The sequence below is a fragment of the Hemiscyllium ocellatum genome, chromosome 3 (assembly GCF_020745735.1).
Source record: "Hemiscyllium ocellatum isolate sHemOce1 chromosome 3, sHemOce1.pat.X.cur, whole genome shotgun sequence".
Lineage (NCBI taxonomy): Eukaryota > Metazoa > Chordata > Chondrichthyes > Orectolobiformes > Hemiscylliidae > Hemiscyllium > Hemiscyllium ocellatum.
In genome coordinates, this window is record NC_083403.1 from 122,094,089 (window position 1) to 122,117,178 (window position 23,090).

The 23,090-nt window shown below is 41.8% G+C and overlaps 1 protein-coding gene across 1 annotated transcript in view; it reads right to left on the reverse strand.

The window, feature by feature from the left end:
• LOC132807602 (myelin transcription factor 1-like protein) overlaps positions 1-22,380 on the reverse strand; it is a 300,657-nt gene extending 278,277 nt beyond the window's left edge. Inside the window, exons 1-3 of the mRNA XM_060821659.1 lie at positions 22,326-22,380; positions 22,113-22,146; positions 21,749-21,811 (exon numbers count right to left, since the gene is read on the reverse strand). Coding sequence (XP_060677642.1) covers positions 21,749-21,811; positions 22,113-22,146; positions 22,326-22,380 — 152 coding nt within the window. The remainder of the gene's footprint in view (positions 1-21,748; positions 21,812-22,112; positions 22,147-22,325) is intronic.
• Positions 22,381-23,090: the final 710 nt, after the last annotated feature.

A 23,090-nucleotide genomic window follows, 5' to 3' on the forward strand; every position in this document is an offset into this window, starting at 1 on the left:
GATCCCAGGATTCCACTTTTGTACATTGAATGTCCAGGCAGCATTTGTGTTATTTACTCAGCACAAGACAATGATGAAGCAGAAAAATGGTCCCCTTGCATTATTTGAAGGGCCACAATATTGCTTGCAATTAAATTGAATGTTTGGATCCTTTTCCATTGCAAAGTTTCAGGATGTACCCTGGAAATTTCTTTGGAGTTGGAGTGCGATCCTGGATTTGTCAAAGAGTGTTTTTTTAAAATTCATTCACAGGATGAGTGCGTCACTTGCCAGGCCAGTATTTATTGCCCATCCCTAATTGCTCAGAGGGCAGTTCAGAGTCAACCACACTGCTGTGGACCTGGAGTCACATGTAGGCCAGACCTGGTAAGGATGGAGCTTCCTTCCCTAAAGGACATTAGCGATCAGATGGGTTTTTATGACAATCAACAATGAATTTAGGGTCATCATTAGATTCTTAATCCAAGATTTTTTTTATTGAATTCAAATTCCATCATCTGCCATGGCACGATTCAACCTGGGAACCCCAAACATATCGGTGTCTGGGTTAACAGCACAGCGATAAGACCACTTGGCCATAACCACCCCCAAAGTTTCTGTGTCTTTTGTGTGTGTGTGTATATGTATGTGTGCAAGCATGTGCGTGCGTGCACGTGCCATTAACAGTTGTGGCGAATGCAACCGCAATGGCTTTGGGTCTGACAGGGGGATGGATAGGATGGGAAATGGAGCTGCCTCTCCCTCTTCTCCAACCTCCTTCACAGTGACAGTAGGCAATGTGACAGAACAGCCAAAACACCCAGCATCTTGGTCTGTATGTGCAGCAGAACTCTCCTACTAAAGTCCTCATCTGCAGTAAAACATGTCCTCAACCTTGCATTTCTAAAAATCAACCCAGCCTGATCCTCTGGCCTACTCAACCCAACTTGTGCGCGGCTATACATCATAACCTGATCTCAGTTACATGCTTGGCTTTGAGATAAGTAACGAGCATATAAGCTGGTGGTTGCAATTTTCAGATCAGTTGGCATTGTTTGGTATTATTCATTCATCCTGCTGAGGGTCTCGGTGCAGGGAAAGCAGCAGGTCACGTAGAGTCCGAAAGAGGAAGGGAAAGATAGGCTGAATGGAACAGAATATAATGTGTCTGCATAGTCACAACATCAACAGCAATGTCCATTGCTCTGAGTGCTTTGTTGCTAAGACCATGCTATTGGGAGTTCGAAAGGCATCCTGGATACCCTGCCAATTCTGGTATTTATGGTTGAAATGAAATATTTGGAAGTTAGGCCTGAGTGCCAGTGACTGTGATTGGTGAATGATGGCCATGTTGTGCATTGTGCAGCAAGACAGGTTTGGGTTGGGCACTTCATGCATTGATGTATTCTCTGGCATTGAGTGCTCACACAAATAATATTTCCTTTGAAATGTAGATGCCATGTGCAGTCCATGTGATCAAATGCTGAGTTACTTTTAACGTGTCTGGCCACAATTTCAACCAATTCCACCTCAGAAAATCCCAGATGGTCTCCTTCTTCCAAGATTGCGATTTCCCTTCCCATATGGTTGATGACGCCCTCCAACGCATCTCCTCCACTTCCAGCACCTCTGCCCTTGAATCCCACCCCTCCCAATGCAACAAGGACAGAACACTCTTTGTCCTCACCTTCCACCCCATCAATCTCTGTATTCATCGCATCATCCTCCACCACTTCCGCCACCCACAAACGGACCCTCCCATCAGAGATATATTTCCCTCCACCCCCCTATCAGTATCCCGGAGAGACCATTCCCTCCGTGTCTCCCTCATTAGATCCATGCTTACCCCTACTAGCCCATATCCATTCCCAGCACCTTCCCCTGCCACCGCAGGAAGTGCAAAACCATCGCCCACACCTGCTCCCTCACCTCCATCAAAGGCTCCAAAACCTCCTTCCACATCTAACAGAAATTTGCCTGTACCTCCACCCATGTTATCTACTGTATGATTTGCACCCAATGTGGTCTCCTCTACATCAGGGAACAGGATGCCAACTTGTGGATTGTTTCATAGAACATCTCCAGGACACCTGCACCAACCAATCCCACTGCCCCCTGGCTGAACACTTCAACTTCCCTTCCCACTCCACCAAGGACATGTAGGTCCTGGGCCTCCTCCATCACCAAGCGCTAACCACCCGACGCCTGGAGGAAGAATGCCTCATATTCTGCCTTGGGACACTGCAACCATCACAAGATCAATGCGGATTTCACCAGTTTCCTCATTTCCCCATCCCCCACATTATCCCAGTCCCAAGCCTCCAACTTGCACCGCCCTCCTGACCTGTCCATCACCTTTCCCATCTTTCCGCTCCACCTTCCTCACTGACCTATCACCTTCTCCCCCAACTTCATCTACCTATCGCATTCTCAGCTACATTTCCCCCAACCCCACACCCCCCCTCCCATTTATCCCTCAGTTGCCTGGCCCACAAGCCTCATTCCTGATGAAAGGCTCATGCCCGAAACATCGACTCTCCTGCTCCTCGGTTGCTGCCCGACCTGCTGTGCTTTTCCAGCGCCACACTCTCGACTCTGATCGCCAACATCTGCAGTCCTCACTTTCACCATGCACCTTACAGCTTTGTAGGAACATTGCTCACAAGACCACCGCATTTCTTACGATTCTGCTGCAAGGTCCCTGGGTCCAGACTCTGGGAGTTGACCTTCCTCGCCACTGGCTCCCATTCCCCTCGGATGGTGCTCCTTGATGAACTCCTGGCCTGATTGAACACCCATGTTTTTCCGCCCGTCTCCCTGCACCAGTGATGCCTCCACCCCTACAGATTCTACAATCTGTTCCATTGCAAAAATTCGTACCACAGCAACAGTTTTTTGTGCCCGCAACTGAAACACAAGCCTGCCTTTTACAATCAACCCACTGCCCCGTGGCCGAACATTTCAACTCCCCCTCCCTTTTTGCCGAGGACATGCAGGTCCTGGGCCTCCTCCACCGCCACTCCCTCACCCACCCGATGCCTGGAGGAAGAGTGCCTCATTTTCCGCCTAGGGATCCCTCAACCCCATGGCATCAATGTGGACTTCACCCGTTTCCTCATTTCCCCTCCCCCTACCTTACCCCAGTTCCAACCTTCCAGCTCAGCCCCGCCCTCATGACCTGTCCCACCTGCCAATCTTCCTTCCCACCTATCCGCTCCACTCTCCTCTCTGATCTATCACCTTTACCTCCACCTCCATCCACCTACTGCACTCTCAGCTACCTTCTCCCCGGCCCCACCCCCTCCCATTTATCTCTCCACCCCCAATTTTCCAGTATCACTCTAATCTTGCCTTTAACAATAGCAAACCAACTATCCCATATGGTCCATAACCCACAGTCTGGTCAAGTAGAGAGTTCGCCAGCAATTTTCAGGGGAAGATAGCAGCACAGGATTATTATTCAGAGGAGGTCAGGACAGAAATTTTGTGCTTAAGCCTACCTCACTCTAAATGGGCACGGGCATTGTTACTCACCCACAGACACAAAGTGGGCAAACCAATTTCTAATTCTTTTGAGTTTTCTTTCTGAAATAACTGCAACTGCACAGATGCTGGTATCCCAGCATCAAGTCACCCTTTATTTACATGTGCACAGTACATGGACTCTGACCAGCCAGTTCCAAGCCAGTTCTCTATAATGAGGAGATTCTGTTTACATCTGTCAGACAGGCTTCCCTGATTGTCACAGGTTAACATCCCCAGTCAAGGATCTCATAGTCAATGAAATCCATTTGGCCCTCATTCCAATCACTACATTTTCCCAGTTTTATTGTTAATTATTTTGTTTATATTTATATTTACATAGAACTAAATGACAACTTAAGGAAAAAGCAAAGTTATTGTGAGGGAAAACATGATAATTCTTCATGTTGCTTGCTCTGTTGGCAGACTTTTGGATAGCGAACTCTCCTTCGAGGTTTCATCCCATGATATCCCACTTCTAATTGCCCTGCTGCCTTACACCCATCTCATAATGGTAATCTCATACTCCAATCATCACAGGCCTCACCATGTGAAATAGGAAATGAAGACAGTCTATTTCATCCCATTGAAACAATCCTTGACTCGATCAACAACAATATTCCCACTTACCAATATCAGCAATTTTTACAAGTAAATTGTAGGGCTTAAAGAAAGTAAAGGCAAAAACACACTATTGTTACAAATCCCATTACATATTTTCCTGAGTTGCTCACTGAAGTCTCTTAGACATTAATCCCCAATTCCTGGAGAGTTGTGAATCCTTTCCTAATAATGTAAGCACATGGTGAAGTGTTGAACTGCTCACCTAGCCATCGCTATGCACTAAACATTCACACTCTCTGTAAACATCTGAGAAATTGTAAGTGCTTTTAAAATCCTGCAGTCTGTAAGAGGTCAGTATGTAAAGAACTTGGAGACAGAAGAACCGTGTACATACTGCCTGACATTCTTTTCTCCTATAACAAAGTATACCTCCGAGATGTAGATTTTTAACTTGCAATGTCTGGTGGCAGTTTTACAGTGGCTTCATTTTTTTTGAGTTTGAAGAGATGTGGGGCACTCTACATGGAGGGTCAATGAAAGGAAAGCAGAATCTCTTTTCTCAGTAAAGGCATTTCTTGATGTCACATGACTTGTGCTAACTAATTGTTTATGGTAGAACTCCTGTCTCAGTTTATGATTGCTAGCTTGCACCTTTGGAGGTTGTTTAAAATTTGCAATGGCACACAGGGGCAAAGAAAAACAGTACTCACAACCCCAGCCCTCCTGTTTCTGAAAACCTTCTTGATGAGGGTCCTCAAGCCCTGGTCCAGCCTGAACCATGAATGTTCTCTTGAAGTGTGTATGGAAACATTCCCAATGCAGTGGTTCCTGAGAAAACCACATTGGCAAAGAGACTTTGACTTGTTTTCAGTGATACCTGTCCATTTACAGAAGAATGTTGGATCAACAGTCTGAAAATGTGATCCTCATCCTTTTCTTTGAAGAACTAAAACTTGTCAGCCGATAGTGATTTTATTTTTCCACTCAAAAGTGAATCTCTACAAAGAGAAATCCATTATTTCTCTTTCGCCAGTTTGTGTGCATGTTTGTTTAACATCTATATTTTCAGATGAGAAACTGTGTGTTAACAAGTTTACATCACTACTGAGTAATTTTTATTTCTTATAAATCAATAATTATGCTTATAAAAGGAAAGTGTGAAACATAAGATGTGTAGTATATTGTTAAAAATAATTTACCAAAGGTCTTGGATTTTGAACTAGTGAACCTAGGACTCCATGTACAGGGCAGGGGCGGTACCAATGATTCATTTGTTGGTATTTTTGGAACTATGAATTTATAAAAATAGAATGAAAAAGGTATTTCCTGGAGTGATAATGGTAATTTGTTTACACTAGGACACTTTAATGTTAAAATAACTATTGAAGAACATTGGTTAGTTAGTTTTAGTTAGAAGGACCAGAAATTATTTTTCCCTCCAAAGGGCAAAGCCAATTGCATGTAAAGCTTTTGATTTCAGTGCACAGACATCCTGATTGAAATTAAATGTACAAAACCCTTTCTCCTAGAGAAATGGGTTAGTTCAGACACGTTACAAAATATGATGCCTCAGTGTAAGGGTTTTGGTTTCAAAGTTCCACGCCAAAAGTGTTTGGTTAGAATGCTGAAAGGGCTATATGAAGCTGAGAAAGTCTGAGCTCAATTGTGTGAATAATAAGGAAGAGGCCACCAAACATTCAAAACTGAAAATTGAAAAAAAAAATCAAGTTGACCCTATAGATGTGATAAAGGAACAAAGTCTCTCTCATGTTTGAGTCCTGTAGAGTGCTGATGTTTGGTTAAATTAAATTGTATTTTATCATTTATTTCAAGATATGTAAAATTCTGTTGTATGGAATAACTTTGTTCATTTTAGTTTGCCTCATCTTATGAGTAATAAAAATGTTACAGATCTGTGGCTGGGTTTCAGTGAAAAAAGCCTTGTTAAATAAAACAAAAAAAAAGTTCTCTGTCAAGCCAGATTTCAGTCTGGGATTAGACTTGTCCAGTAATACTCCAGCTGGGATCATAACATTTATTTGATGGATCTTTTAAGTTTAATGTAGAGAAAGCCTACAATTGGCCACATCAAAAATCAAATAAAAAGAAATTACAACTCTGTTGTAACCTGTGGAGTAGTGCGACTTTATAAAGGCAATGCACTCCTCCCATTTCAATCAAAACAATAGTAACCCTTGGACAGCAGATCAATGTCCTATTACATAGCCCTGTGGAACTGTTATTTCAAATTTTGTAAAGAGGTAGAAGATTGCATTAGAAGGTAGCTGATCACCCACTGCTCAGTTTTTGGCCAATGTCAAATCTACCCACTGCAGTGTGACTGATACGTGCTTGAGGCAAGACATCTATCTAGAAGCAAATCTTCAGTGGAATTACTCACAATGCACCTGTAGGCATGCTGTCTGGTAATAAGGTGAGATGAAGAGGGGTGAGGGATGGTTTGGGAGATTGTTGGGGGAGCAAGGAATGATGGGTATTTAGGTGGAAATGCAGATACTTGAATGCCAAGGGATTAAAGCAGCTATTTTACTACCAGCAAGAACATAGGACTAAAGGGAGACTAAATAGAAATGTATAAAATTATGAGAGGATATCTAGGAACGCCTAATTCCCTGAGTTCAGGGGGTCTAAAACCAGGGCCATGGCTTTACGTCCAGAGGGAGGAGATTAAAAGGGTGAGAAAAGGAGTTTCCCCTTTCACTCAGAAGGTGGTGGAGAACTGGAACTCAGTGACTGTAAGGATGGGAGAGGCAGGAACCCTTATGACAGTTAAGAAGTCTTTGAACATGTAGTTGCCATGTCATAACCCTCAAGGAAATGGAGCAAGTGCAAGGAAGTGGGATTAGACTGGACAGCTATTTGTTAGTTGTTGCAGACATGGTGTGTCAAATGCACTTCTTTGGTGCTACATGTTCCCTTGATTTCCATGATTCCAAAGTTAACAAGAAAAACAAAAAACCCTTCTGATGAATTTTGATCTTCAAAGTGGGTGTGAGCAGATCAGCTGATTGGAATCTATCAGATTGAAGAAAAGGTTGAAGGCAGCAAAAACAGTTTCTATGTTCTGAGAAAGGCTCACTCGACCCAAAATGTTAACTCTCCACAAATGCTGCCAGACTTACTCAGCTTTTCTAAAAAAAAATCTGTTTTTTGTTTCAGGTTTACAGAAAGTGCAGTTTTTATATATAGTTTCTTGCTTGATTTATGGAGGCAAAGACTCAATGGTTCCATGGCTAATGATGTTGGAGCCAAAAATGTATAATCTGAGGGCAATGTACATAATTGTTTACCTATGGAGCAAAATGTGCAGAACTTCTATAAATATAAAAATTGTCAAATCTTGGGTATATGAATAGGAAGGATTTGGAGGGATATGGGTCAAGTGCTGGCAGGTGGGACTAGATTGGGTTGGGATATCTGGTCGGCATGGATGAGTTGGACCGAAGGGTCAGTTTCCATGCTGTACATCTCTACGACTCTACTAGACTTAATTTTGTGATTTAAATTGCAGATGAGATTATAGAGAGACAATAATTCTTTTTCAATCAAAAAATATTCTGTAGTTACGAGGCTCAATGGGTAGTATTGAAATTATCACATATTAATTGAGAAACCATGACAACGGACCATGATCCATTATGCAGGTGTCAATATGGTCAGAAAGACTTTTCCAAAAAACAAGATAAATGGGGAAAATTTGGTGATGACAAGTCTGGGTTTTAAAAGTGCCGAGATCACAGGAGGAGAGGTTAAGAGATCAGCACGCCCTTCTTGTAAATAAACTTACATTTTATAATAGATACTTTGATAAAATGTACTTAAACTTTACAGCAGGTTTTAATTAACATCGTGAACTGGACATAAGATATGACGAGCATCTATCGAGCAGGAGGCAAAGGATGGTGGATTCGTAACAAAGCCAAACAAGTTGAGTGTCACCTTATAACTCCTTCCAAGACACACCAACGGCAGTTGGTAAGAATGGGAGAGATCACTAGTCAGCCATGTGATTGAAAGAACATTGAATCCTCTGCCACTATTCAAAGCTCCCGATCACGACATGCATGTAAAAATGCACGTTGCCACAGCAACGTGTAACACATCGCCATCAGTATATAAACAGGAGCTTGTAACCAATTAGGTTTCAACTTTTATCGTGCACCAGATGTCTACATAACCCCTCAGTGCGGCCGTCATAGCCATAAATTTTGTTTAGCATTATAATAAAATATTGACCATGATAATAAAATAATGTTGACCATTAGTTAAAGAATTTGTTTCTCTGAAGCTTACTAGCAAAGTTACTAAATATTTAAACTGCCAGATTATAAAATTTTCAATGCAGCCAACACCCAATGATCCTCATGAGGAGGCATTGTGAGGCACTAGCCTTGATTTCACTGGAACAAGGTTAACACTCAAGGAAAAGAGGCCGTCAACGTTCCTGCTCCTGATCATCATTTAAGTGACCTTACTGGAAATACTGAAAGTGTGTAGGTAGAAGCTGGAGACTGAGACACTCTGACTTGTTTCTCCTTCTAGGTAGCAGATTGTACATGAAGCTTAGCTACTTGGGTGAGGACTGTGGGATTGTACTCAAGAGTTGAGATCGTTCTCATTGCTTCAGGAAAGGGGAGGAGAAACGAGTTAGGAAATGGGGGAATATTTTAAGACACTGCTTGAGGCTAAGTCAAATGGGAATATTTGAACTGCACATAGCAACTGCAGATTTAAATCTATATTTGATGGCAAAAAAACAGCATTAATGAAGTCATACGTCATATAACATGCATAACCTTACTGGGTGTGCCGTATGTTCAGAATTCTCTTCATGCCTATTAAACTGTAAACCTTTGTGCCCATAAGATTATTTTTAAAACACAGTTGTTAGAAGCTTACAATTTTTTTTTTTAAATCTTCAGTCTCTGCCTCAAAATTTAAATCTAATATTTATTTCAGATTCTTCGTCGAGGATAATGACAGCAGATGTAAAATCACATTGATGTGGTATAGAAATATCAAGGAGGAGAAAAAAAAATACTTAAAACTGGCCTTCATACAAACATTACATTTCTAATAAATATCCCACAGTGCATTCTGTTGTACAGCAGCCATACATTAATTAGTGAATTCAGCGTCACTACATTGTGTTCTATGCACTCATGTGAATCTTCATTTTTCACTTGTGGTGACTTACTAATTAAACAAAAGCCTTGCAATTAAATGTAGAAAATTACGTTAAAAATCTTAATGCATGCTGCAATTCCCCGCATGCTGCAATTTGCTGTATATAAATTGGATTTCTATATTTTTGTGGTGCTAACACAGCTATGGAAATGAAGCAGCTTTCCTTTTGTAGATGATACTCTGAGCAGTAAGGTGCAATGTTCCAGAATCTCCCTGCCAGTACCTGGCCCTAGTCCAATGCTTTTAGTGAGTGCTATCTGTCAAGGCATGAATAATACAGCCCCTAGGCTGTCGGCTGAATCCAAATGAGGCATACATCACGAAGAAAGCACTCGACTTTAGCTCCAGAACATGCTCCTACTAAGACAGGCAATTATTCACCCACTGCAGCAGCCATGGCAATCAAACTGGTGGGTGAAAAGGTACACGAAATGGGAAAAAAAAATTTAAATAAAATACAGCAAAATAGGCCAGAAAAGATTCAATAATTTGTTATCAAGAGACAGCACAGACCAATTTTCTATAGAACTATTTACAAAATATGATTTTCATGGATTGCTGAAAATGCATAGACAATATTAGGAAGCAATAAATTATTACTGAATAAGACAGGAAACAATTCAAAAGAGCAAAATAAAAATTCAGAATGACAATTTTGGGAAAGATTAAGATTTTATGCATTAAAATACATTTTAGGTCATCTTTCAGCAGATCATTTGAAATGCTCATTAGAAATATCATAGTGACATAAACATATTAAGAATTGCCAGTGCTAATACTTATTGAATGTGGAACAAAGAACTTGAAGTCATATTTTTATTGACACAACTACAGTACATGAAGTCACTGAGAACTCCAATGCTTGTTTATAATGGAAATCTTTGACAAAAACTCGAGAAAGATGAAGAAAAAGCTGTCAGTATTAACAAATTCGACAAAGGCCAGCAGAGTGACATGCAAATTTGAAAGAAAATACCATGAGGAAAAATTAACGAACGGCATTTATTATTTTTATAAAGGTTTTCTCAGTATAAGTACGACAGACATTATTTACAACAGAGACAAAGAGGAATCAAGTGAGGTTGCTGCAAATCTGACCTGAAACCAGAAAATGTTGATGTGAAGCCAAAATACTATAAACACTGCTGATGAGTCATTGAACCTGGAACCTATTTCTTTCTTCACAGATGCTGCCACACCTGCTGAGTATTACCAACATTTTCTGTTTATACTTCAGAAAATGTTGAAACTAGCTGATAAACATCACAAGGAGAAAGCCCCAACTGAGATTTTGAGTACCCCTTCATCACAGCTGAACAGAGCCAGAGTCAACACACAAATGGAAGGATATGGCTCAGTGGTTAGCACTGCTGCCTCACAGATACCTCATGGGTTCAATTCCAGGGTGACTGCCTATGTGAAGTTTGCACATTCTCCCTTGTCTCCTCCAGGTGCTCCGGTGTCCTCCCGTAGTCCCAAAATGTGCAGGTTAAGTGGATTGACAATACTAAATTGCTCATACTGTCCACTGATTTGTAGGTTAAGTGGATTAGCCTTGGGAAATGCAGGGACAGGGTAGGGGATGGGTCTGGGTGGAATGCTTGTCAGAGGGTCAGCGTGGATTCAACGGGCTAAAAGGCTTGCTTCCACACTGCAGGGATTCTACTCTTGCTTGTTACTTACATATTATAAGATGTATTCTCAGCAATGCATGATATAATCAGAGTCCCAAGAACAATGTGCACGCAATACAAAGTGTTTGCAAACAACTAAAAAAGATTCCCCTAAGATATTTAACAAAGTCTCTAAATATACAAATAAGTTTTAAGTTTAAGAAATGTCATATGGTGTTGTCTGTCAATCTTTTAGCCTGTTTGCCAAGAATAACTGATATTCCAGATTACAGAGTCATGGTCACAGACTTGTACAGCACAGAAACAGACTCTTTGGTCCAATTTGTCCATGTCAACCAGATATCCCAACCCAATCTAGTCCCATCTGCCAGGACCCAGCCCATATCCCTCCATACCCTTCCTATTCATAAACCCATCCACGTGCATTTTAAGTGTTGCAATTGTACCAGCCTCCACGACTTCCTCTGGCAGCTCAGTCCATACACGTACCACTCTCTGTGTGAAAAAGTTGCCCTTGAGGTCGCTTTTATATCTTTCCTCCCTCACCCCTAAACCTATGCCCTCTAGTGCTGGACTCCCCCACCCCGGGGAGTTTATCCTATCCTATTTGTTTATTTACCCTATCCATCTCCCTCATGATTTTATACACCTCTATAAGATCACCCCTCAGCCTCTGACACTCCAGGGAAAACAGCCCCAGCCTATTCAACCTCTCCCTATAGCACAAATCCTCCAAGCCTGGCTACATCCTTGTAACTCTCTTCTGAACCATTTCAAGTTTCACAACATCTTTCCGATAGGATGGAGACCAGAATTGCACACAATAATCCAAAAGTGGCCTAACCAATAGGAATACACTCTGTTGTGTTCAGTGATAGATGGGAATTGTATATACAATGCACAAATAAGTAAGAATTTCATTTGAATCCATTTCTGAGCTACAGGGTGAGGCTGAACAGGCTGGGGCTGTTTTCCCTGGAGCGTCGGAGGCTGAGGGGGTGACCTTATAGAGGTTTACAAAATTATGAGGGGCATGGATAGGATAAATAGACAAAGTCTTTTCCCTGGGGTGGGGAGTCCAGAACTAGTGGGCTTAGGTTTAGGGTGAGAGGGGAAAGATATAAAAGAGACTTAAGGGGCAACTTTTTCACGCAGAGGGTAGTACAGGTATGGAATGAGCTGCCAGAGGATGTGGTGGAGGCTGATACAACTGCAACATTTAAGAGGCATTTGGATGGGTATATGAATAGGAAGGGTTTGGAGGGATATGGGCCGGATGCTGACAGGTGGGACTAGATTGGGTTGGGATATCTGGTCGGCATGGACGGGTTGGACCGAAGGGTCTGTTTCCATGCTGTACATCTCTATGACTCTATGACTCTATTTGCAAACACACAGAGAATGGAAATACTTAATCTTTTACAAGGATCTTAGAACCGTAGGAAAACAAAGATCTGACTAAAAGAATAAAGTGAATCACAAGTGAGGGTTGAGAAATTTATAAGTGCTACTGGCCAAGCCTACCTGAGTTAAAAATGCTCATTATTGAGACAAGAAATGGAAACAAAAGAAATGGCCTTTAGAACTGTCAACCTTCAAACACCAAAAGAGCTGGAATTACTTATATTTTACCTCTTGTAGTAAATCTTATATTGGGTGAAAACTTGAATAATGACAGAGACTTAACTAAGCCTCATATAAAAATAAAACAGAATACAGAATGAGACAATGCCATTAAGCTGGCTACTTCCAAAGACCATGTACAATCTACCTGATCATGTACTCTACCCAGCCAATTAAGCTCCTAAGAGAAAGCAAATACTCCATGATCTCTGCTGACTATGAAGCGAAACTCCAGAGTATTCAACAATATGCACATCTCTGTTCGACAATATTGTCTGGCTAACCCTTGTATCAACAACCCTTCACTGCATCTCAGCCTCTAGCAAAGGAAGCAACATTCCATTTCAAGACAACAGCAAAACAACTATAACAAACATGGGAAGTTGAATAATGTAATGAAAAAAAAACAGAATCTGCCTTATATTGTTACCACAAACCAATGGGCATAATTAGAAATATGTAGAATCCCAGGATGTGATCCAGCAACACTGTTACATATCCTAAATCATATACACTAAAACCAGAGCGAACTTTTCAGTGATCAAACGTGAATTTTAATTCCCTTGCCCATGGCACATTTGGTTGTTGGGGGTGGGGTGTTTATTCAGATGGGAGGGAGGCAGGTGAGGATCCTGTTTCCTTCCCTCCTGCTCCCCGATTAAGTTCATGAAGAGAAAATGCTTGGACAATTTTCCTGCTGTGCAACTAATTAAGGCTCTTCTGCAGGGAAAGGATGCCCAGGTTGGACCTCATCATCTCTGCTGGTAGTATTCACTAGTAACAGGCAGGCCAGGGCAGTCCCCTCAAAGAAAGTACAAAGAGCCTTTGGAATGAACAATGGCTTGAGGAGTCACTTGTTCAGAGTCACCTGGTGCTCAAAGAACTTGGCATCAGGTAGCAACAGTTGATTGTCACTCCTCAGTCCTTGCTACTGATCCTGCTCACCCATTCTGCCATCAGTTACCTCTGGCCTGTGTCCATGATGATTCTGGGCCTCAGATGGGTGTCATACTAGCAGCAGACTCTACCTTCCTGGGGCACTGCCAGTCAATGAAGCCTAGAGCCTCAAAGTGACCAACAATTCTTGGCTTCCAGGATTTCTGCCACCAAGGTCCTCACTCCCAAGGGTGACCCACCATTGCCCAAGTTGAGTCGTTGAGTGATACATGACAAAAAAAAGGTGATGTGGCACATGGGGAGGGGTTCATGCTGACTTGCCAGTTTGGGGTGGGGGCAAGAGTTCTCTTCACCTCCATCAAGTCCATAACACAGCATCCCTGAGTATGATTATATTATCTGAACGCATGGTTGAGAAGCTCAAAATAGAGGAATTAACAAACCATGAGGATGTTGGTGAAGTCTACCTTGATCATTGGCTCAGAATGAGTATTATTCGATTAGTTGCCTATGATGAATTTCACCTAATTTCCCTTGCCACTGAAATCAGTGGAAAAGTACATCAGACAGGGACATTAAGGGATGGTCAATTCTGTGCCTCTGCGGATGTTGCCAACAAAGTCAGCCATGGCTTAATTGGTAGCATTCTTACTACACAGCTAGAAGATTCAGAAGCTCAGTTCCAACCCACAGACTTGACTACAACAATCTAAGTTGATATTCCAGTGCATAAAGGCTCTGAGGGATAAGTAGATTGTTTGAGGTGTGCTCTCTTGCAGATGAGACGTTAAGCCATATGCAGTTTGCTTTTTCCAGTGCACATGAAAAATCCATTGGCACTATTCCAATGAAGACACAGAGATTACTCCCCAGTGACGTGGTGAATATTCATCCCTTAACGAATGCTGTAAAGATTGATCATGTGGTCTTTATTACATTTCCATTTGTTGGGACTTTAGTGCATACAGACTGGCTTCTAATGAAGCGCTGACAAACTCCCTATAATGAAGCTCTGACAAAGAAATGTAGAACATGGGAGTTATTCTACTTTTTCTCACTAAAGGTCATGACCAGCTCAAGGTCCCACTGTGTATCAATGTCAGTTATTTAGTTCTTGACTGGACTGTCCAGGTTTTAAGTAAACTGTTCAGTTTTCATTCCTGACGTAAACTGGATAATAATACCCAGTGGCTCACGTTTTGATTTTGTTTTGAGGTAAACTATGAAAAAGGAACTGGTTCAGATTTGCTGCAGTGGAAAAATAATCAAGACCTGGAACAGATCAGAATATAAAATAATTTCTGAGCAAAGACAACATCAGCCTAAATAAATACAGTAAAATTGAACTGGTTACCCAACAGCACTGTAACAACACCCCAAGGGCTGTGGCGGGTCTAGAAGACAGCTTACCTCTACCTTCTCAATGGGAACAGCAAATGCTGGCTTTGCCAGACAGTTGGCTGGATTGTTGGTTTACAGAGCAGTGTGACGCCAACAGTTTGGGTTCAATTCTCATCACTGGTTTGAGGTTTCCATGAAGGACTCTCCTTCTCAACCTCTTCCTTGCCTAAGGTCTAGTGGCCCTCAGGTTAAATCACCAGCAGTCACTTCTCTCTGATGAGAGAGCAGCCCCTATGGTGTAGTAAGGCTACGGCAACACAACAACAAATCCACATCCAAAGAAACAAAACAAAAGCAAAAATAAGGAAAAGCATCCTTACGAATGAAGCATCCATCAATGAATAATAAAAATACACAAACTATATGTATAGAACATACATTTATTAATACAAATGCATTACACTACAAACTGCCAGAAATGCTGAACATACATGGGGAGGTTCTGAATGAGGAGCTGACTAGGATATCCTACAAAACAAAGAAAGATCATCTGTACAGAAATTGAACACCAATGCTACATAACAGCTAAAATAATCTCACTGAAGGGAATTAAACAGAAGCATTTTCATGAACTGTGTCCCATATCCTACTCTCAAACATTGTCCAGTTTTGTATATAGCACGAATGGAATCCCTAACAAGGAAAGTCTCAAAATGCAGAAAATGGCATTTTAATTGATGCAGATTTCTGCAGGCGGCATGCGCATTAAACCCCTCTCCGACCCATGTCAGCAATTTGAGACTCAGGCCTCAATTGCTGGTCTACATGAGACATCATTTACATACTTGCCAGCCATCATCCAGCTGCATATCCAGAAAGAACAAAAGGAGGAAGCTATCAAAATCCTGGGAGTTACCACTGACCAGAAACTGAACTGCACAAGACATATAAATACAATGGCTACGCTTGCGGTTCAGAAGCTAGAATTACTCTCAGGAGTGAATCATCTGTTGACTCCCCAAAGCCTGCCCACCATTTATAAGGTAAAAGTCAGGAGGGTGTTGGAATCAAGAAGCACTTGGATGAATACACGAATTCAAGTAGCACCTGGACAAATACATGATTAGGAAGGCAATAGAGGGATACGGATCCTGTAAGTGAAGACAGTTTTCGTATGGAAAAGCAAAATGTGTTGGTGCAGGCTTGGAGAGTCAGAGTCAGAGAGAGGTACAGCATGGAAACAGACTCTTCAGTTCAACTTGTCCATGCCGACCAGATCTCCTAAATTAATCTAGTCCCATTTGCCAGCACTTGGCCCGTATTCCTCTAAACCATTCCTACTCATATACCTATCCAGATGCCTTTTAAATGTTGTAATTGTACCAGCCTCCACCACTTCCTCTGGCAGCTCATTCCATACATGCACCACCCTTTGCAGGAAAATGTTTTAAATCCTTCCCCTCTCACCCTAAACTTGTGCCCTCCACTTCTGGACTCCTCCATCCCAGGGAAAAGACCTTGTCTACTTATCCTGGCTGTACTCCTCATGATTTTATAAATCTCCATAATGTCACTCCTCAGCCTCCAACACTGCAGAGAAAACAGCCCCAGCTTATTCAGCCTCGCCCTATAGCTCAAACCCTTGAACCCTGGCAGCATCCTTGCAAATGCATTTTAAGCCCTTTCAAGTTTCATAACAATAGGTGGGAGACCAAAATTATAATCAATAGCAAAATCAAAGGTTCTGGGCAAAAGGCTGGTAAGTGGAATTGTGGATTATCAGATCTGCCAGAATATCTTTGAATGGCAGAGCAGACAGAGTAGGCTAAATGGACGACTTCTGCTCCTATTAAATGTTCTAATGGTAATTTTACCCACAGCCAGTGCTTCCAGAAATCTTGGTGAAACATGCATTACTGTTAAAAGGAACTGATTGCATTACTAGTCTTTGATCAGAGTCCTACACAGTCTACCAAAATCTTGTGAGATAATTCTTCCAAAAAATTAGTTAAAGGGGTACTCGGTAGTTGTTCTTCTGGCATGTATGATGTGACTGACAAAATTTTGAAAAATTGTCCACGCGAGCATGTGAGTGGAAAGCCAAATTCAGGTCAGGGTTTCCATTTTTGTGATTGCTATTCAATGACCCTTCTTGAGAAGTCAACGAAAGAAAGGATTGTGATTGAATAGAAATAACTGAAGGGCCTGTTCATGTGCTGTATTGCTGTTCATACTCCCCACTTGCCTGGATGGGAGCAGCTCCAAAAGCACTCAAGAAGCCTGACACCATCCAGGACAAAGTAGCCTGTTTGATTGATAATAAGATTTCAGTGATGCCCACGTGCGATGGATGAATGAAAAGAAGCTGGCAGCCAGAAGGCAAAGATAGCAGCCTGTAAGCTGCTTGTTTGGATAAGTCCTGGATGTGTTTTTCGCATGGTCGCATGGCTGGAGTAGTGGTGGGGGAGAGGAGCACGCAGATGAACACTGACGGCGTTCACATTATTGAGCGGTTAGTGCGACATCAAGACCTGAATAATTTTACAGCACTTCTGCAGCCCTAAGACTCCCTACTCCACAGCCAAGAGTGCCCCAGCCTTCTGAAGAAAAAGGCCCAGTCAAAACAACAGCAGACATTAACTGATTGGGAATAGGATTGTAAGTCTTTAGAATTAAATCTTAACTGTGCGAAGACCCTCTTCCTCAAGATTTAGTATTGAATTTTTAGATTTCCTACAGTGTGGAAACAGGCCCTTCAGCACAACAAGTCCACACTGATCCTCCGAAGAGTAATCCATTTCCCTCTGACTAATGCACCTAACACTACGGGCAATTTAGCATGGCCAATTCACCTGACCTGCACAGCTTTGGACTGTGGGAGGAAACCGGAGCACCCGGAGGAAACCCACACAGACACTGGGAGAATGTGCAAACTCCACGCAGACCATGGCTGGAATTGAACCCAGGTCCTTGGCACTGTGAGGCAGCAGTGCTAACCACTGAGCCACCATGCTGCCCCATACTGGCACTGTTGCCCTAGCTTTAACCACTCCTAATGATTGGATACTATGCATGAAGTATGTTCTCCTTTGGCTGTCCACAGGCACATGTCTGGATAAACAATGGACAGCACCAAGATTTTGGATTCAAAATCATGCCAAAGATCTTCGTATACTGAGAAATTGACCTTGATCGAGCAGTCAACTGGCAGTGAATTGTTCATTGTTAAAGCAAGAAGATGCAAGGCTAAATGTATCAGCATTAGAAAGAGTTGAGGGGATGAGGCATTCATCTCTTGGCGTGCACCAAGCCTGGATTTGAAAAGGAATGGGGGCTTGTCATTGTCCTATGCAAAGAAGGTAAAATTCAAGTAGATCAGACAGACCACTCTGCAGAGAAAGGAAAAAAAACAAGAACTTGGGAATAAAAATATTTACAAAAATTTAATTAAAGTTTTTGGGTGGCAGAGTGGCTCAGTGGTTAGCACTGCTGCCTCACAGTGCCAGGGACCCGGGTTCGATTCCCACCTCAGGCAACCATTTGTGTGAAGTTTGCACATTCTCCCAGTGTGTGCGTGGGTTTCCTCCCATAGTCAAAAAATGTGCAGATCAGGTGAATTTACCATGCCAAAATTGACCATAGTGTTTGGTGCATTAGTCAGAGAGAGATTTGAATGGGTCTGGGTGGGTTACTCTTCGGAGGATCAGTAGGGACTTGTTGGGCCGAAGGGCCTGTTTCCACACTGTAGGGAATCTAATCTAATCTAAATTTTAGCCAGTGCTCACCAGTCAGACCCGTGATATAGATTCCAAACTAATCTGTAACAGCCTTTTCTTCTTTAGACCAATTCGGTTTTATGACCCATGTTCCACCATGTCAGGTTAGCCCATTGCTCCTTTTTCTCACCCTTGAACCTCTCTTGTTTCAAGTGCAATACAATACTGCAACTTCTCATTACCTACGGGAAGTGGCTGCTCACTCTTTGACGAAGACCACAAACCAATTTGCCGCTATTTCTGAGAGAGATTTGCAAGGCTGTTAGAAACATCTGGAATTTACAGATTTAAAAGCCTGTGGTCAGCATGCAGCTGCTCTCCTCCATTTTGGAATGAGTGCCAATTCCCATCAGGTTGGCTTTCCTGGCACTTGCCTCACCCTATTTAATTAGGCCATTGTGGAAAAACAGCTGGATTCAGTTCAGGCCAAGTTAAACCCCCTGGGAACAGCACATCACTGAATTTAAGCATGTGACTAGCAGGGGAAACCAGGCTCCGAGACTCCAAGCCTGGTTCTTTGTTCAAGATCTTATCAAAATTAAACATTGTCTTGTATCTAAGAACTGTTCAGTAAACCATTAAAAATGTTTACCTCATTAACTACTGACAAAAACAGTCAGATATAAAGCTAAAAACCTCACAAAGAGAGCATGGGATTTTGTTGAAATATTTTGGCTGTCAGGGGAATAGAATTGCCTGATTTTTCTGCTGTTCATTCCAAAAACAAACAAGAGATTTTACCACAGGATTGTTTTATCAACAACAGAAAGGGGCACTGCTTTATTCACTATTATGGCGTGTTTCACATCTCTCAAAGCCACAACAGTGTTGAAGCTATGTACGAGGTGAACTATTCTTCCCCATCAGGTGCTATATTCATTGGGCACAGTACACACCCTTTAGAGAATCCTTCAGGTGATAATGGGTGTGGCCTGTACAAGCCACAATGGGCATCCCCATTGGGGATGGGCAAGCATGGAGGCAGGGAGGTACAGACATTCATGCCACTCTAGCCAACCAGTGCCATCATCCAGCTGGGGGGACCACCTGCCAGAAGTTCATTTGGGGCCTAAGCATGGCTGACCTCCCAAAAGTGGTGAGTAATTAATGAAGGCATTGACTGGCCACGATGACCTGATTGTCAGAGGCTAACTGAAATGTTCAATTGTTACACATTATTTTTATCCAAAGGATCAATCATTACTCTCTTGAATGCCTCAACTAAACCTGCCTCCACCACACTTCCAGACTGTGCATTCTATATGTTAACCACTCACCAAGTAAAAAACTTTTCCTCACCTCATCCTTGCTTCTTTTGTACATGACTTTAAATCTGTGCCATTTTCTTCTTCCTTTTATGCAAGGGGGCAGGGTTTTCCTATCTATTCTAACTAGCTTGCTCATGATTTTAAAACCCTCTATCACATTTCGGCTTCGTTTCCTCCTCAGAACAGTCTCAACTTCTTCAATTTATCCTCATAACATGGGCCATAACTGGAACCATTCCTGTAAACGATCTCTGCACTCTCTCCCAACTCTCTCTGTTCATATCCTTCCTATAACGAGGCAGGCAGAAGGGTCAGAGGGACCAGAAGGGGTTTAGGAGATTAAAACGTGTGAGAGAGAGAGCACCTCAAAATAGGGGTGAACACACTCTCTATCTCCCTCTCCATTAACTAAACTGCAGGTTTCACCTCGTCCTATGCTGAAGGGCCTTCTATTGAAGCCTGTCAGTCACTGAATAGCAAGCCTGTCTTCTGGACACTAATTGATCTATTCACAGAAAATCCCTGTCAGGTGACAGATTGCCAAAGAGCAATACCCTTTTGATTCCAACAGGGGTCCCAATCAAAATGTGAAATCCAGGCTAACAACTAACAGTAGCATAATATCACAATAGTCCTCAATCCGTACTTTCCTAAACAAACATTGCTTTACTGACAAAACTGGAAATAGTTTTGGTGAGTTCCAGTTGCACATTTTCACTACAATTTCAGTTCAAACCATTGAATTCTGAAACAGTAAAGCAGATAAAATAGATTTCAATGAACTTAGTAAATGTCAGGGCCAAAAGAATGTTTTCCTTTTGCATGTTCCAAGTTATTGTCACTTTAGTCTCATTGCTACATTGATGGCTGCAACAGTTGAATTTTACAGAGGGCGCAGGCAGTTAACTAAAGTTCAACAAGGCGACTCCTCAGTAGTAACATGCTGCAGGTGGTCTTAAGCAGATGAGCATTGGACCCTTGATGCTGACTTGAAGGAAGTCCTGCTCTTAGGGCTGCCAGCCATTCTGATTGACCAGAACTCAGTACTGGGCATCATCATAACTGCAAGGTGGCCCCAGGAAGAAGACCAACAATTTGGAACAGAGCTTAAAGCATCAAAACAGGATCAAGAACAATGTATTTGGACTCTGAAGGAGAGATGGCAAAGAACAATGTTGGGGTGTAACAATACCTTACTGGGGGCTGTCCCTGTTGCGCAAAAGGGAGTCAAACATACATCCACACCTCATATCTTGGGTACCAAGCTTTGCCATAAAGTTATTTAAGATACAGCCATTTGATTTCACACCCAAACCTGTTTTTGCTAACTGTTTTGTGGCAAAGGCAGTATAATATTTGGGTCAATGTCCATTAATTAATTTCAGAAGAAACACTGGTGAGTGATTGGCCATCCATCATAATTTAAGGAACCACCACCCCCCAGCCCCCAATCACCACCACCACCAAACATTTGTGGCTGGGAAGCCATAGAATCCAACTCATTGTTGGCTCCAACGTGGTTTTTCATATATAACGGCCAGTAGGTTGCCTTGCAAGTACAGTCAGGATGAGACAAGCAAAGAGAGTCTGGTGGAGGAAGCTCATTGTTAATATAAACAACTTGCAGATATTACAGAATTACTCATGATTTACAAATCAACAAATACAACAGAGCTTCATCATTCTTCCCAGTTATCTCGCAGTTTACATCAGACATTCAGCAGTGCTCTCTTTGTAGAAGATAGCCTTCAAAGTGTCAGGAGCAAGGTGTTTTCACACATCCTAGTGGAGCTATCTATTATTATGATATTAAAATAAACCTTTGCAGCATAGTTAGGACGTTCACAGCCCTGAGCCCAGACATTATATTTTTAATTGCTCTTGGTCCACTGCAGTATTCAGGAAGAAAATAATTAAATACAAGCACACAAATTACCTTCGGTGCCTCGCGTATTTTCCACTAACGTGGCCTGTGCCGTCACAACCAGGAGTTGGACAACTGGAAAATAAAAGAGAAATGTTGATTGTGATAATTATCATGGACGCTGGTTTGTGTGTGCAGACAAGCGTCTATGTACATACCCGTGAGTGTATGGGTGAAAAGGATAAAATAAGAAAGGGATGGAAGATGGCGAAGACTGAATTTTTTATTAGCAAGCCCCAGGAGAATTAATTTATTCAGTGCAGTCATGCATTAGCCAGCCACCAATGCAATTGACAATGTGCTTTATCCAGTTAGAGGCATGAAATTTCAAAATTACTAATGTGGTGAAATTTTAATTTTAACAATGAGCACTCACCTGAAGAGTTCTTGGATTACTGGTTCTATGGGGACTGGGGAGAAATGAAAACAATACAGATTTATCATGTCTTATAATTACCTGGTTCTTCATATATAACAGCCAGTAAGTTGCCATGAAAGTACAGTCAGAATGAGACAAGCAAAGAGGCTCTGGCGGATGAAGGTCACCCTGAGCAGGGGTTTGACTGATTTACTGAGCCAATTGCCTTACCTCGGATCCCTTTCGAGCGTGTGCGGTGGCGCTTCTGGTCTGCATCCGCCTCCATCTGAAAATAGATTAATAGTCATTCAGTGTCCTTATCCAGCACACACAGACCTTTAATACACAACATATCAACGTGTGGTACAGGATTTATTAACACACCTTTCCCTGCTTCCATATATGTTTTGATACATGAAATTAGTAAAATTAATGATTTCATTGTCTCTTTTTTGCTTAGAACAGTGAAGAAAACTTTAGTATACATCTGACAGAGAACAACAATTGACTGCTTTAACAATACCAATTAAATTTTCTTATTCTTGTGCTACTGTATTTCTCAGGGCTTTTTTTTTTAACAGTCAAGTCAACCAGAGTGCTGATGGCAATAGATTTATTAAGGTAGGTGCCAATAGTTTCTTTGTTATGGACGGGTTGTTATTGATACTTAAAGGGTTACTCAGCTCGAGGCTAAAAGGTTAACTTGTTTAATCAGAGGGTCTCAAATTCTGCAAAGTGTTCATGCACCATACACTACTATATTGTATATTAATCTGACAACAACACTGTATTAAGAGCAGTCTATCACTTCTTTATTCTAGGTAATGTTGCTAAAGAATCAACAAACCAACGTAACTGCTGATTTTCTAACTACCTATTGGTTCACAAAGACAATAAAAATATTAAAAAAGCAAAACATAGAAATATACTTCATGTACACTCTGTTCAGAGAAGATCAAATGTCTCACCACTAAAGCTTTTTTTCCAACCATTGCA